Source organism: Typopeltis vanoorti, chromosome 6, assembly GCF_054136105.1.
Source record: "Typopeltis vanoorti isolate ZY-2024b chromosome 6, IOZ_Tvanoo_1.0, whole genome shotgun sequence".
Taxonomy (NCBI): domain Eukaryota; kingdom Metazoa; phylum Arthropoda; class Arachnida; order Uropygi; family Thelyphonidae; genus Typopeltis; species Typopeltis vanoorti.
Window position 1 is genome coordinate 132,715,675 of NC_143554.1, and position 17,861 is coordinate 132,733,535.

The following is a 17,861-nucleotide window of genomic DNA, read 5'->3' on the forward strand; positions in this document are numbered from 1 at the left end:
TTTTTTTTTTTTTTTTTTTTTTTTTTTTTTTTGCATGGAGTGTATGACTGAAATGCATTGGCTGAGAGTGTGATGTGTGTGTGCAGAGAATTCAAATGGGTTTAAGGCAAAATATGATGAACTGCATTTATGACAAAAGGAACCTCCTAGATGAGTCTGTGACTCCATGGGTCTTAGGATAATAATAATAATAATAATTATGCAATGGACAAGTGTCAAAAGTTAAACTTTATTCAAAACTTATTTTATAAACACCATATCTGTTACTAATATCATTTTTATCTCAGAGAAACAAGAATCAATACACCACGTCTTATTTGGAAAGAAATCACAAAGAAGAGCATAGTCAAAACATATCAAATGGTGTTTTCCAATTAAGTTACTCTTGCCCACCCCAATTTACCACTCAAAAATGAAAAATCTTGTATATGGTATATTACATTTTTGGGAAAAAAATATGAATTGCACATGAAAATATGGTAAATATGAATTAAAATATTTCATAGTCTTATAATTAACCTAAAACTTTACAGTAATTTTGAGATATTAATCAAAAGCTTATTTCTGGCTCCTAAGATTTTACAGATTCATAATAACTTCTTAAGTTACCTTGACAGTGAAGATTGTGAAGAGGAAGTGGAAAGAGAACCAGGTACAGAAAAGGCAGAATCACTGCTGGTTAGTCCACCTGTACCTGGTAGCTGTAACGTACTGGGAGGCTGATATACTGCACGGTGATCAAACAGCACTTGACTGCAAGGTGCATCTTCAGAACCCATTCCTGATGCAAATTAAAAACATTACCATCTCTTTCAGCATAAAAGTCCAAATTCCAAAAATAAAAAATACATTATACTAATGTTTTGTGGTTGTTTTTTTTACCCCAATGAAAGGCAGTATTGTGAAGAAAATTTTGTATGGTGGAAGACTATTTCTTTAAAAATTCATCTTGAAAACAGACAAAATTAATATGAGCATTTTATAAATAAAATTACTTTTTAAAATGGAAAATAAATATCCATTATTATTATAACATAAATTGAAAGCCAAACAGCTATTTTTCTGGCAACCTTAATAATAATGAAGGAGATATAAATCTTTTGATGTTTAGCTGCCAGTAAGCGAAACTCTAAGAACTCAGACTAAGATCTATGAGTTTCATACCAAAAAACTATCGGCAAATCCAAGTGTAAGTAACCACTTGGTAGTGCAATGCCAAGGCAACTTGAATCAAAGGTGGAGCAAGCTCCCTCACTATCCTTGATATTTTCTCATAATGTAAAAACACAGCCCCTAGGGGATGTAATACTGTAATTACATTATGAGGAGAGGTCACTACCCAGACCAGTTTCAACCTTTTTTTTTTTGAGGTCTCATCAGTGAGTAGGTAGACCTGGAAAAGATAACACGGTTTAAGTGAAAAGAACTTTCATACTTTCACTATACGAATGCCATAAAGATGTGCTTATATATTATAACATAGATTGAAAGCCAAACGGCTATTTTTCTGGCAACCTTAATAATAATGAAGGAGATATAAATCTTTTGATGTTTAACTGCCAGTAAGTGAAACTCTAAGAACTCGGACTAAGCTCTATGAGTTTCATACCGAAAAACTATCGGCAAATCCAAGTGTAAGTAACCACTTGGTAGTGCAATGCCAAGGCAACTTGAATCAAAGGTGGAGCAAGTCCCTCACTATCCTTGATATTTTCTCATAATGTAAAAACACAGCCCCTAGGGGATGTAATACTGTAATTACATTATGAGGAGAGGTCACTACCCAGACCAGTTTCAACCTTTTTTGAGGTCTCATCAGTGAGTAGGTAGACCTGGAAAAGATAACATTATGAAAGATAACATGTGAAAACAACTTTCATACCTTCACTATACGAATGCCATAAAGGTGTGCTTATATATTATAACACAGATTGAAAGCCAAATGGTAATATTTAAACCTTTATGGCATTCGTATAGTGAAGGTATGCAAGTTCTTTTCACTTAAACCTTGTTATCTCTTCCAGGTCTACCTACTCACTGATGAGACCTCAAAAAAGGTTGAAACCGGTCTGGGTAGTGACCTCTCCTCATAATGTAATTACAGTATTACATCCCCTAGGGGCTGTGTTTTTACATTATGAGAAAATATCAAGGATAGTGAGGGATCTTGCTCCACCTTTGATTCGAGTTGCCTTGGTGTTGCACTACCAAGTGGTTCCTTACACTTGGATTTGCCGAAAAACTATCGGCAAATCCAAATCCGAGTTCTTAGAGTTTCGCTTACTGGCAGTTAAACATCAAAAGATTTATATCTCCTTCATTATCCATTATTATTTTATACAACTTACCACAATTGTAACCCCCCACCCTCCATGTTACTTGTAGCATGTTTTCGGGAGATTCCGTTAATCCCTCTTAACCCTTCTGAATAAAGAAAGGACATTTTCTATACTAGTTGTTCACCTGTTTCATAAATTATGAGAAATTATGGAATGATTACCTGGGTGACAGATTTTCTGTTTCTGCTTTTCTTAACAAATGATGTATCTATGGTTTCTGTGCTTAGGAGGGGGCTTTATTAGGATTTCTTGTTAAATAAAAGAATGACAAATTCACATAAAAGGAAAATATGAGAATCGTCACCAGAGATCCCATCACACCTTACCACAGAGAGCCATACATTAATACTCACTATCCTGCAAAAAATAAGTACTCTCAGAAGGAGATTGCAAGGGTTACCTCTCTGAATTCCATGCCAGCCCTGCAGTAAGTATTGAGCCCTATCCTCAGCCATCGAAGACTTGATATAGACCCTGGTGATGCTTGCTGGCAAGTCCACTAGCCAAATAATCCTGACTGGGCCATTATAAATTTTTTTAAAAATAGGGTTACTTATTTTTACAAAATAACTACACGTAAGATCTTCATTTCTGGTTAACAAACAGGTTGCACCATATGACAAATGAAGAGGAGGACAGTGGATCCCAAGGATGATGTGAAGAAAAAGGAAAGCAGCAGAAAAGATGGGATGAATGAAAAGCCCAGTACCATCACTGAGCATTCCCTTTATTGCAAATTGGTGCCTTATCAGTAATTAACAAATTACTGATATGCCTCTGGCAGCTATTTCTAATAAACAAGATGAAATTATTATTACATCATGAAAGTTAAAGAAAAAGTTGCAAAGTTCCTTCCTGATTACAAGCTTAAACTGGCTTCCTTCCCAATTTATAAGCTTTTTAGGATGCATACATCCACCAAAACCTCCACATCCTCCCATAAACAAACCAGGAATATAAAAAATTCATTGCCCTTCTTCAGCAATCCACTCACCATCCTTCTCAAAAGACAAGATTTATAAAAACTTTATTTCGATGTGCTAACGCTATTTGTTCTACTCTGCATCAATTACAGGAAGAACTCTTAAAAATCATATGGTATATGAAATCATATGGCTTCTCAGAAAAGACTACACAACATCTGTTAGACTCCTACAAGCCTAACTTAAATAACAGGGAAACAGTAAGTCAAATTCCAATCCCATACATTTCAGGTATCTCAGAACAGATTTCCAGAAGTCTGAAGAAATACAATTTAGTAGCTACTTTTATACCTATCAATAAATTATCAACTTGTTTTCCTTCATCAAAAGATAAATGCTCCCCTCTGTTTCTTCCTGGTGTATACCAAGTTCCTTGTGATTGCAATCTATCCAATTCGGACAAACTAGATGCTCAATAGAAAAGAGAATACAAGAACATCAATCTTATATTTACCACAGGAAATCTGATAAATCTGGCTTAGCTCAACATGGAATAGACACAGACCACAATATTCTTTGGTCTGAAACTTGCTTACTTCATTGTTGTCGGTACAAATTTGAGCATTTGTTTAAAGAGAGGATTGAGGGCTTGCTTTACCATCTGAACTTGAATCAGAATGACTGCCTATCTTTATCTAAAATATGGAAAAAATCTTATCATATTAGCACATCAATTATTTTATTTTATTTTTTTACAGTTATCGATGATTAACCTATGTTTCCTTTTCTCAGTTATACCATTATGCTATGTATAACATCACACAGTTTTTATGTTTCAAATCAATCGATTGTTGACATTCTACCTTGTAAACATGGCCTGTTTCGTGCCAAAATATTTGGCTTTATTTAAAGAAACAGTATTACATATTCCTTGTGTTCATGTGCAAATAATTAATAGTAGCTCTATGGCATAAGTATCACTAAAAGAGCAATACATTAGTCTAATATCAAACCCCATCTGTCTAGTTTGACTATCAACTTATTATACAGTAATCTATCAAAAGGCTTTGCTATCCATCTCACACATCCAATGCTACTGTCACCTTATTGTAATAAGTAAGTAGATTAATAAAACATGCCCTCCCCTTAGCAAATCCATGCTGTCCATCAAAGATAATAAATACCACTGTTGTCAATCCAATTCTATATCCTGATTCTCACCAGTCTTTCCAACACTTTCCACAACACCTTGATACACAGAGACCTATAATTTGATGCTTGAATTTTGTCACCTACTTTATGAAGTGGTATAATTTTGTCTTCCTTCCACTCCTTTAGAACTTTACCCAATGTAAAACTCATATTAAACAAATATATCAAGGCAGATGTCAACTCCCTGGCACATTCCTATAAACATATGAGGCGATATATATCATCAAGTCCCACAGCCTTATTAACGTAAAATTTCTTTAATTCCCCTTATACCTCTTTCTCACTCACAGTCAGTCTTTCCTCCTCATCATCCACTGCTTACAAATTCTCCATGATGTCACATTAACAAGGATGAAAGACGCTTTTGAACTGCTCATTAAATATTTCAACTATATCCTCTGCAGCAGTTGTCCTTATACCATTTTCACCAATCAATGCCATGCTAGCATAATTGTTTTCTTATTTTTGCTGGCTACATATCGAAAGAACCCCCTGGGATATTTTTTGGCTACATTAGCTAACTGCTGCTCATACTGAACTGTTGCTACCATTACCAACTGATTCACTTGCCTGATCTTTGTATTCCTGATTGAATTGATTATTACCACTTCTTTTATGTTATCTCCATAATGGCTTTTTTTCTCTCTATTGCATGCATAATCTCTTTATTCATCCATTTCACACCTACCTTATTTAATCTTCTGACCTTTGGAATAGATTTAGACAATGCACATACGAAACAGTTCTTGAATATAACCCAAGCAGCATTGATTTCCTTTCTACCCAACTCCTCATTCCATGCTACAGCTGGAAGCTGTCTTCTGAGCTTAACATAATCCCCAGCCTTGTAGTTCCACATATATCCATTCCTCACAGAAGTTTTCAGACAATCACTTCACTCCCTCAACAACTAGAGGGAGATTTCATACCTCAATTACAATAACATCCTTTGATGATGAGATGATCAAATTTGATGAGATCATCAAATTTTCCAAGATCCTCAATCCTCAAGTGCCCTCCGTTACATACTTCCTGAGGCAGTTGTTCCTCCAATACTCAAGAAACTCATTTTATTTACTTCCAGTTGCTATCTCATCATCCCTATTTATATTGCCATAATTAAAATCACACATAATGATCATCATTTTCCCCATTTGCTTATACATTTCCTGGTTACTACACCTTGAACATTTTCCAGGTCTATAGCAACATCCAACAAAGTATTTCATTCTATTCATCTCTATCTCACAACATACAACTATTTTCCACTTGCATCTCTATCTTTGAAATACATCATACCATCCACTCTGTTACTGTCAGGATATCATCCTCATCCAATCATGTCTCACTTTTTTCAACAATTTTTGAGTGAACGAACTCAATCAATGCAATCATTTCATTTCCCTTGTTTCTGATACTTCTAGCATTCCTGGATCTATAACAAGTTTCACTGGTACCACTTATTTGATGTGAGTTCTGCATACTTTCATCCAACGGTTTTTTCCTTATATCCGGGTCATCCCCTTCACTTTTTATCTACACACACATTCACATCCTCTTGGAGCATCGACCTTTATCATGCTGCATTTCCCCATCCAATATGAGTCATCCCATTTTCCTGTTTGTCTTGCACACTTGTTCTCTCATTTTTTTACAGTCATGCTACCCACTTCTTCATTCATAAGCACCACTTTAATCTCTCCTTCCTTAGTCTTCAACACTTTCACATTGCTTCTTACTTGCTCAGATTCATTCTCTGCACTCGTTACTCTCCCTTTCAGCAGCAGTTTCTCCAAAATGACTCACCTGAAAAACCATTCAAATGCAGTCCATTACTCTTATCCAGTATAATTCTTCCTTCAAACCCATTCCACACATTAACAAACTGCATTTCTTTCTCTTCACAGTTTTCCATTAACATATCATTCAAAATTCTAGCTCTCTGCCTCAACTAATCACTGTCATGCATGGGTAACACACTGACTACCTTTCCTGTCACACTATTATCTTTTATCCTTCTGAACAACCTCCTGATATCCAATATTACATTCTCCTTGTTCCCAGTCAAGTTATTTGTCCCTACTATCACTACCAACTCCTTTGCTTGCTTAGTCCTCATATCCAATGTCTCAATCACTCTATTTAATTTACCTCTAGGAAAATAAACCTTGTATGGTAAAAAATGGTAACAATTGTTACCATTTTCATACGTTACGATGCCATTTGTGTTTAAACGCATAATTAAGCAAGCCTCATGGTCCATCAGAATATCGCAATTTCTACATATCCACATGCGTTCTTTTTTCTTATTCAGCCTCTCTGCATAAAAATATGCAACATTTTCGCATGTATACATATTACATTCGCAGCACGATATCATTTTTGAGAAAGCTATGCTGTCTACTTTATTTGTCTGTCACTGTCATGATGTATCAATGTGCTAAGTTTAATGATTTTGTAAACTTAGCACATTGATACATCATTAAACTTAGCACATTGATACATCATGTGCTAAGTTTAATGATTTTGTAAACAAAGTTAAACAAACAAGCCCACATACACTACAAGTAGTACCATGATGTGGACATTTCCTTTATCCAATTCTGCTGTGACTTTGTTAGAAAATGTGAATAAATTACTAAGACAGGACCTATCCTTTACAAAGCTGTACTGCCCACTATAGAGTATTGCATCCCTATCCATCCACTGTTGGATTTTACTTTTAACCAACTTTCCAATACTTTAATAACCACTCCTAATATATTAATATCAGGAGTAGTAGTTATATTCACTCATGGTCAGCAAATGTTACCTCTATCTTGGAGCAACCATTATGCAATGAAGCTATTTTACCCTCTTTCCACCTCCCTGAAACCTTGCCAGAGCTGAGACAGATTAAACACTTTCATCAGGGGAATACCAATTTTCTTGCATGTTCATGCAGTACATGGGCTGACATGTCATCCTGTCCCGTTGCTGTATTCATGTTGATATTTTTCAATATGCTGAACACCTCTTGTTCGTCCACCTCAGTTTTAATATATACCTCTGTCATATCAGCAACTGGAAAATCTCCACCTGGATGATACACCTTTGTAAAATTATCACTCAGCAACTCAACTATTTCTTTTACCTCTGTCACCTTCCTGCCATCAGCATTGATTAAAATCATCCTACCACTATGATTTTTCCTCTTACCTGCTGTTTAACAAAAAACTCTTTGGGGTTTACTTTGGCTTAACTAATTTTGTTTCATAATCTGATTTGGCCTTTCTTGCCATACTAGTCACTCTTGTTACTTGCACTTTGTACTGCTCATGAGTATGCTTATCACTTTTTTCTTTATACTCACTAAACAGTGTTTTCTTTTTTTGCAACTCTTGCTTTATATGCTTTAACATGCAAAGCTTTGTTGCTTTGACATGATAGGATAAGGAAGTCACTTTGTCTTTTTATAAGGTCTTGATACAACCACATCAGTATTATTGTGCACAGATTTGTCTCCTGGGTTCCAAGGGGATAAAGAAGCTGTGAAAAGGGTGCAAAGAAGAGTTACAAAGATTATAACTGGATTATGGAATTTAGATTATGACGATTGTGATTATGTGGATTACAGACTCTGGTTAAATAAAGAAAGAAAGAAAGAAAGAGGGGTGATATGATAGAGGTATATCAACTTTTGAATGGGTTATTTAAATTAAGGAGATATTAAATCCCACATTGTTTTAAAACCGAATAAGAAACTCACATCGGAATCAAAGAGTTTCAAGCTGAATATAGTAACTATAAACGTATCGGCGACTACTAGCGTAAGCTAAAGCACGTAGTTCAAGTTTTGAATCGGTGTTATAGGATATCGTCTGATGAAACTTTTCATTATATGGAAAGTAGGAAGAGAACACAGAAGCATCCATGGAAGTTATGCTTATTCACAGTCAAGAAAGGAGTAAGAGCTAGGTTTTTCTCTCACAGAGCAGCGAGTGAGTAAGTGAGTGGAATAGTTTGCCTTTAAGAGTAGTAAGTGCATCTAGTGTGAATGAATTTAAGGGAAGATATGACAATTGGTTTGGGTAATTGGTGGGGTATATAGCCTCCCTCGATGAGTCCTTCACTCCCTGGAGGTCTCAGATAATAATAAAACTATATCATTTTCTTTCAACTAAGTCTTACTGATGGCTATAATTTAGGCCAAGTCGAGCTGACCAATGCCAAAAAACTCTTCTCCCTTATTCCTGAAATTTGTGTACATGCAATTCAACATCTCCTTATACCCAGAATTACCCTTGTGTAATGTCATTACCAACCTGTTAGAATCGGAAACCTGTGAAATGGCATTTAGCATTGCATAATTTTTTCTGTACACACACTCATTTATTCCAGGGTGACCAGACAGATGACTGATTGCATTTCTTTCCCCCTCCCAACACCTCTGGTTTCCCTGGTTTTGCACTTCCAAACTCTCACTAAACAACACTTACTCCAAACTTTAAAGGTACCTGTAGCATGACTATAAACAACAAATTACACCAATGAAATAAAAGTACAGATATTTCATATGAAAATAACAGTATATCATCAGTGCATAGAAACAAGCAAATCAAAGAAACGGAGATTGAAGGTACATATAACAATCAGTGGTTTACCAATTAAAAACTGCTGCTGCATGCTAGAAATGAAATTAATATTAATAAATAATATTATTAAAAACTACTTTTGATGGTTATTATATAAAGTAAGAATCTCCCAAACTTTGGGGAGAGAGAGATAATTTCCTATTCAGATTTGGCTGATGTTAAAGGGCTTCGCAACTTTCTTTAAAAAAGTGTTCATTTTAAAACTGCTATGGAGAAGACAAGCTTCATCCCACCAGATACTGTGTTTGGTGTCAATTGTGCCAGACCAGACTTTTGAGGTTTCATGTATTCAATATAATATTGATGTTCATTAATTCTATTTTTTTCCACAGAACGGGAAATTTGCCCAAAATATGTCAAATTCACAAGGTATCTGGTAAATGACAGCTAATGATAGAGGTGACAGTGTGTCTTCTATAGATGGCAACAGATGAGAAATTTTGTTGATAGGAAAATATGTAGGAATAAGGTGATACTGCTTCAAAATTCTACCAATCAGTACAGAGATACCAGAAATATAAGGGATTGGAACCTTGCAGTCTGTTGAAGAATCCTGAAGTGTTGGAGCATAGGAGTCAATTATCTGCTGGATTTGATTAGGGTTGTAACCATTAAATTCCATTAAAGATTTGATAGCGAGAAGTTCATGTTATAAGCTTGAGGGAGAGGAGCATATGTTATGTGCTCTATTAATTAAACACTTGATAACACCAATTTTTTGAGATGTGATGAACAGACTTTTGATGAATATATCTGCCACTAATGGTAGGTTTTTGATAAAAACACTGGTTGATAAATTACCAGAGGCTGTGCACGTAAGAAGGATGTCCAAGAATGGTAAACTACGAACCTTTTCTTTTTCCATGGTGAATTGAATGTGTGGGTGAAGGCTATTGATCTGTTGTAGGAAAATGGTAAGTTCATTTTCAGAGTGAAGCCAAAAGGAAAAGACATCATCAACATAACAAAACCAATGAGAGGGTTGGGAATGAATGGATGAGAACAAGGTATCTTCCAGATGATTCAAAAAATAGTTTGCCAAAAGTGGAGACAGATGGCTACCCATGGCAGTGCTCTCAACTTGTCTGTAGAACTTGTTTTTCCAGCTGGAAAAAGGAGGGAGAATGAGCAAGATAATTCAGGCTTTGGACATGAGGAGAAAATGAATTTATGGGGTGCAAATGATTTAAGTGGACATAAGGAGAATGTAAGGGTGAATACTAGCAAGTTATTGAGGAGAGTAAAAGAACAGTATAGTGGTAAACACTGTCGGGAGAAGAGAGTACAGTTTGTGGATATATGGCATGCGTTTCAAGGAAGAATGAAATTATACAGATGCAATGGACTGTATTTGAATGGCTTTGGAATGGGGTCATTGGAGAAAGCGTTGCTAGATGGAAGAGCAGTGTGTGATGCAAAAAAGAGATCAGAAATAAGAGATGAAGTGAAAGATCAGTGTTCAGCAATAGAAACAATAACAGTGTGAGGTATGAAGAGAAAATGGGAATGCAAGAGGAACAGGGAAAAGAGGGAGCCGAGTGGACAGGGAGACATTGCATAGGGAGAGTGGATATTAGAAGTAGAAGTGAATGTATGTATGTATGGAAATTATCAGCATAAAAATGGAATAGATTGTGATTTGGGTGGGGAAGTGGAGACTGAGTGAATATATGTGGTAAGTGGGGATAAAGGCAATTTGGAAAGGGCGGTATGGAGGGAAAATTACAACAAACAAGGGGCTTGGGTAGGACTGGTTATAGATCTAAAAATGAACTGCTGTTTATTTACAAATGCGAGAAGTATCAAAAATTAGGCAGTAAAATGGTTTTTCATTGATTGAGTTTATTTGCTCCAAAATCATTGGAATAAATGAAACATGGTTGAATGAAAAGAAAATGGAGGAGGAACAGGGAAATGAGGGAGCCTGAGTGGACAGGGAGACATTGCATAAGGAGAGTGGATATTAGGAGTAGCAGTGAATGTATGTATGTATGGAAATTATGTATGTATGTATGTATGGACATTTGGATACAGTATTTTTTGCAAGGATAGAAAAGACATGAAGGGAGGGGGGGGGGTGCTGCTGATAATAGCAGAGGAATTGTTTACATAAGGTACACATGAATCAGGGAAATAGAGGTAATGGTTATGAGGCATTGTAGTGTAACATGGAGGTTGATAGGAAGACATATTTAGTTGGATGTTCCCATAGGTCTGGAAATGTGGAGAGTGGTGATGAAGAAATGTATAAACAACTTGGATTAGTAAACAAAGGAAGGGTAATTATCATGGGTGATTTTAATTATGGAAGTATACATTGGAATGAAGAGATAGCATTTGGGAATAAGGAAAATGAATTTCTCGACTTCTTGAGAGATAACTATCTCAGGCAGCATGTAAAGGAGGGCACGCAAGGAGCAAGCATTTTAGATCTGATCATATCATCAGAAGAGGTAATTGTGAGTGGGGTTTCACGCTTTCTTCTACCTGTTATGAGTGATCATCTGGGTTGTGGTTAGCCATATGCAGACTTTTGTGAGGAAAGAATATATGTAGAATTATAAAGCTGATGATTATGAAAACCTTAGGAGACAGCTTGGAGCTATGGCATGGAATAAGGAGTAGAGTGGTACAGTTTGGGAACTAACAAAGAAATACATAACAGCATCAATGTGTGAATATATTCCGAAGGTCAAAAGGCTGAATAAGGTAGGTGTAAAATGGATGAATGAGGAGCTTAAGCATGAAATCTGGAGGAAGAAGACACTTTGGAGGTAGTGTCAAGTGAATAGTGATAATAATCAGTTATATGAAAAGTACAAAGAACAAGCCAGGAGAGTGACTCAGTTGGGAAGGACAACAAAAGAGCAGTATAAGCAAAAATTGGCAAACCTGGTAAAGAAAAAACTCTCTAGGCTTTGAGAGTTTTTTAAATAAGTGGCAAGTAGAAGGAAGAATGATTATGGTAAGATAATGTTAATAGACAAAAATAATAGAATGGTAACTGCTGCAGAAGACATTGTTGAGGTATTCGGTGATCAATTTATAAGGGTGTGTCATCCTCATCAGGGTGAAATTATGAGAAACTATGTGTAGAGGATATAGGAGGGGTTGCTTAATATGTTTGAGCAGTAGGTATTTGAGTAAATAACCTTGATGTCAATAAGGCGATAGGATTCAATAACATATCACTGCACGTCTTAAGGGAATGTTCCAGGGAACTGGTAATAGCATTAGCATGTGTTTTTAATAAACATGTCTGTTTAATAAAGAGATATGCCACTTACAACAACACAGGTTCCAAGGAAGTGAAAAGTGGAAAGGCTGTGACTACAAATTATAGGCAATCTGTATATCTGGAGTTGTGGTGAAAATACCAGAGAGAGAGAGACTGTCCGCGCGGTTAGCCTAGTGGCTTTGCACTTTGCAACCATATGCCTGGGGAAGGAGTGTCCTGTCGCCGACGTGAGGAACTTAAGGATCTTCCTCAGCCATAGCCAAGTTAGCCGCTCTTGGCTGTTCAGTTTATCTGGATTTTTCATCCCGCAAGCAGCAAACCAGCCCTGTGAACACACGGATCTAGATCCATAAATACTTAACCCCCATCCTTATCGGGGGCTCAACTCACCCCGATAGGGATGGGGGAAGAAAAGGGAGGAAACTCCACATGAAAAAAACAGAGAGAGACTGATGAGAAGCAGGATACAGAAATGGGTTGAAAACAGCAATGTTTTCTGTAGTTGTCAACATGGGTTTGTTAAAGGGAGATCATGTTTTACTCATATATACTACAACAAAGTGACAAAATGTCTTGATCAAATGACATCCATATACAGTGGAATACTTAGAGTTTGCATAAGCTTTTGATAGACTGGCACATGACAAACTGTTAAATAAATTATTATTATTATTATCATCCAAGATCCCATGAAGTCAAAGACTCATCTAGGAGGTCCTTTTATCATATACACAGCTCATCATACCATGCTTCAAACACACTCAAATTCTCTGCAGACACCACACTCTCAGGGAAGGCATTCCAATCATTCACAACTCTGCATGAAATAAACCTGCTTCTCGCTCCCTCTTTATACAGTTTCCAAGGATGACCTCTGGTTCTCCCCTGATCTCCCACTATTTTCTGTAGAACCTCTCCAGCATTGACCCTATAATAACCTTTTACCAACTTGTAGGTCTCTATCATATCTCCCCTCTTCCTCTTGTCCACCAAACTCTGCAAGCTGCATCTTCTCAATCTTTCCTCATAATGGACATTCCAGAGGTTAAAAACTACTTTAGTCAGTCGCCTCTGGACTCTTTCGAACATCTCTTCGTCCTTCTGAAAACCAGGTGACCAAATCTGGGCACAATAGTCCATGTGTGGCCTAATCAAAATTTCATACAATGGAACAAGAATCTACCTACTTCTAAAAGTCAGTGTCCTCCATATCATTCCCAGAAGCCTTCTTTGTGTTGTCTTCACAATTTTGGCTATGTGTCCCCTAAATTTCAGATCCTTCTACTATCACCCCCAGATCACTTATTTCCTCCAGCTCCGACAATATATCCTCACCAAGCATAAATTCTGCATCCCATTTTTGCTTTTCCAAATTTTAAAACTGTACATTTTGCAACACTGAAGTCATGTCCCCATTCCCATGCCCAATCACTCAATGATATTGGTGAAGATTTGGATGGAGATATTCAGTTGTTTGCAGATCATGCAAAGTTGGAACGAACCATGAAGAGTAGAGAAGATGTTGTGGCCACACAAGAAGACTTGAATAAATTGAGTGATTGGGCACGGAAATGGGGATGTGAGTTCGATGTTGCAAAATGTAAAGTTTTAAAATTTGGAAAACAAATATTTGATGCAGAATTTATGCTTAGTGAGGATATATTGTTGGAGGAAATAAGAGCTCTGGGGGTAATAGTTAATAAGGATCTGAAATTTAGGAGACACATAGCCAAAATTGTGAAGAAAACACAAAGCCTTCTGGGAATGATACGGAGGACACTGACTGGTAGAATTAGAGAGTTTCTTGTTTCATTGTACAGGGCGTCCCAAAATTCACACAAGATTTAAATTTAGCGCCATTTGTGCAGTAAAGTGTTGCCAACGAGAAAAAAAAGACAGCATGACAGTTGACAGTTCAGGATTATTAAAAATGACCACACACAGTGAAGAGAGTTCATTGAATGGATTATGGAACAACAACAAATGGATGCTTATTTTTCGAACAAAATCATCTTCAGCGATGAGGCTCATTTTCATCTTGATGGCTTCGTTAATTGACAAAATTGTCGCATTTGGGGTTCAGAAAATCCACGAGTGATTGTTGAGAAACAAATGCATCCACAACGTGTCACTGTTTGGTTCGGATTTTGGGCTGGAAGCATCATCGGTCCATTCTTCTTCTTCGAAAATGTGGCTGTTAAGGCAATAACAGTTAATGGTGCTCACTATCGCAACAGTATAATCCAGTTTTTTGTGCCTAAATTGCAAGGTATGGATGTGGACGACATGTGGTTTAAACAAGACGGTGCCACATGTCATACAGCCTGAGAAACAATTCAATTACTGCATGAGTCATTTCCTGGTCGTGTAATTTCCCGTTTTGGTGATCAGAATTGGCCGACCAGATCATGTGACTTAATGCTGTTGGACTTTTTTCTTTGGGGTTTTTTGAAGTCTAAGGTTTATGCCAATAAGCCCACAACCATCCACGCCTTGAAGGAGGAAATTGAGTGCTGTATCAACGAAATTCAGCCACATTTATGCAAAACGGTCATGGAAAATTTTGACAAAAATGGCCTCCACGGCTTTGCCGGCACATACGCACTGTATGTGCCGGCAAAGCCGTGGAGGCCATTTACCCGATATGCTATTCCATGCATAACCCTATACTGTATACTTTATGAATCAATAAGAAATTACAATTTTTAATTAAAAACCTGCGTTTTCTATCAAAATTACGTGAATTTTGGGACACCCTGTATAAGGCTTTAAGTAGACCACACATCGACTATTGTGCCCAGATTTGGTCACTTGGTTTTCAGGAGGATGAAGAGATGTTGGAAAGGGTACAAAGGTGACTGACTAAGGTAGTTTCTGCCCTCTGGAATGTCGAGTATGAGGAAAGATTGAGATGATGTAATTTACAGAATCTGGTGGAAAGAAGAGGGGGAGATATGATAGAGATCTACAAGTTGGTAAGGGTTGTTATAGGATCAATGCCTTCTAACATTGTTCTACATAGTTCTACATAAAATACTGGGAGATAGGAGGAGAACCAGAGGTCATCCCTGGAAACTGTATAAAGAAGGTGTGAGTAGGGGAGTGAGAGACAGGTTTTTTTCATGCAGAGTTGTGAATGATAGGAATGCCTTGCCTGAGAGTGTGGTGTCTGCAAGGAGTTTAAGTATGTTTAAGATGTGGTATGGTGAGCTGCATGTGTGATAAAAGGACCTCCCAGATGAGTCTTTGACTCCATGAGGTCTTGAGGTAATAATAATAATAATTTATTCAAGTCTTCTTGTAAGGCCACAACATCTTCTCAACTCTTCATGGTTTGTTCCAACTTTGCATCATCTGCAAACAATTAAATATCTCCATCCAAATCTTCTCCAATATCATTAATATACAAGTTAAACAGCAATGGCACTAAAACACACCCTTACACCACTAGTAACTTTCCTTTACCTGGATATCACTCCCCCATACACAACTTGTTGATACCTATCAGACAGCCAGTCTCCAATCCAATGCAGCAATCTAATATCCAACCCTATCTACTCTAGTTTGACTATCAACTTATCATGCAGTAATCTATCAAAACCCTTTGCAAAATCTAAGTATATTACTGTGTATCCTTCACCTCTGTCCATGGAAGCAGTCACCTTATTGTAATAAATAATTAGATAACTAAAACATGATCTCCCCTTTAGCAAATCCCTGCTGTCCATCAAATATAATACCATTGTTGTCAACCCAATTCTGGATCCTAGTTCTCAAAAGCTTCTCCAACAACTTAACTACAACACCTGGCACACAGATAGGCCTATAGTTTGATGCTTGAGTTCTATCACCCTTCTTTGTGAAGTGGCACAATCTTGCCCTCCTTCCACTCCTTAGGAACTTGACCCAGTGCAAGACTCATTTTAAAAAAACATGCCAAGGCCAGCGTCAACTCTCTGCGCATTTCTTCAGAATATGTGGTGATATATTATCAAGTCCCACAGCCTTATTTACATCTAGTTTGCTCAACTCCCCATACACCTCTTGCTCACTTACATTCAGTCTCTCTTCCCCATCATCAACTGCTCTTAATATCTTAATGAAGTCACATTCACACGATTGAAAGAACTTTATGAACTGTTCATTAAGTATCTCCACCACACCTTCTGCAACAGCTGTCTTTATACCATTTTCTCGAATCAATGTCATCCTTCCATAATCATTCTTTCTTTTGCTGGCTACATATTGAAAGAATTCCCTAGGATTCTTTTTGGCTTCATTAGCTAACTGCTGTTCATACCTCTCTTTAGCTAATCTCACCAACCAAGTCATCTTCCTTGCCTGGTCTTTGTAGACCTCATGAAATTGGTTATTTCAACTTCTCTTATGCTGCCTCCACAATGCCCTTTCTCTCTATTGCATGCTTAATCTCTTTATTCATCCATCTCGCACCTACCTCAATTAACCTTCTCGCCCTTGGAATACATTTAGACATTGAATCTACTAGATAGTTTTTGAAAATCCCCCATGTTGCATTGATCTCTTTTCCAGCTAACTCCTCATTCCACGCTACACCCACAAGCTGTCTCCTGAGCTCTTCATAATCACCCCCTTGTAGTTCTACATATACTCCCTTTTCTTACAGAAGTCCTCACTGCTGGCAACCACCCAGGTAATCACCTCATGGTCACTCTCACCAATTGGTGTGATTTGAAACTTCATTTATAATTACATCCTCTGATGAGATGACCAAATCCAAGACCCTTAATCCTTGCGTGCCCTGTGTTACATACTGTCTGAGATAGTTATCCCTCAAAAACTCAAGAAACTCATTTTGGAGTTGGCAAACTCATTTTATTTACTTCCAGTTGCTATCTCATCATTCCAGTCTATATTGCCATAATTAAAATCACCCTTTTCTTATTTACTTGGCTAATTTGATTGTACATTTCATTATCACCACCACCCACATTTCCTGGTCTATAACAACATCCAACCAAGTATTTGATTCCATTCACCTCTATCTCACACCATACTACCTCAAAACCACTGGCACTATTTCCCTCTTGCATCTCTACTTTGTATGGACATAACTCTTTCTCTATCGTCAATAGCACTTCCCCCTTCCTTTTTACCCCTTCTATCCTCACGAAACACATCATACCCTTCCATCTCTATTCCTGTCAGGATGTCATCTTCTTCCAACCATGTCTCGCTTATTCCGACAATCTCTGGGTGCACAGACGCAATTAGTGCAACCATTTCATCCGCCTTGTTTCTTATACTTCTAGCATTGGTATACAAACACAACAACTCATTTCTGGATCTACAGCTAGTTCCTCTGATAGCACCCATTCGATATGATCTCTCCATGCTCATATGGGACCATTTCCCTTTCTGCTTATTCATTTTAGAACTCTCTTCAATTCCAACTGTTTCCTCTTGATCCCAGGTCATTCCATTCCATTCCTGTCTACACGTGCTCTCACCTCCTCTTGGAGCATCCACCTTTCTC

The 17,861-nt window shown here is 37.2% G+C and overlaps 1 protein-coding gene across 7 annotated transcripts in view; it reads right to left on the minus strand.

Moving 5' to 3' along the window:
• The window catches only part of Rab3-GEF (Rab3 GDP-GTP exchange factor), a 1,186,669-nt gene that overhangs the window by 815,506 nt on the left and 353,302 nt on the right, over positions 1–17,861 (minus strand). For all 7 annotated transcript variants that reach the window (XM_090394443.1, XM_090394448.1, XM_090394444.1 and 4 more), the window contains exon 12: positions 610–781. In XM_090394443.1, the coding sequence (XP_090250569.1) occupies positions 610–781 (172 nt within the window). The remainder of the gene's footprint in view (positions 1–609; positions 782–17,861) is intronic.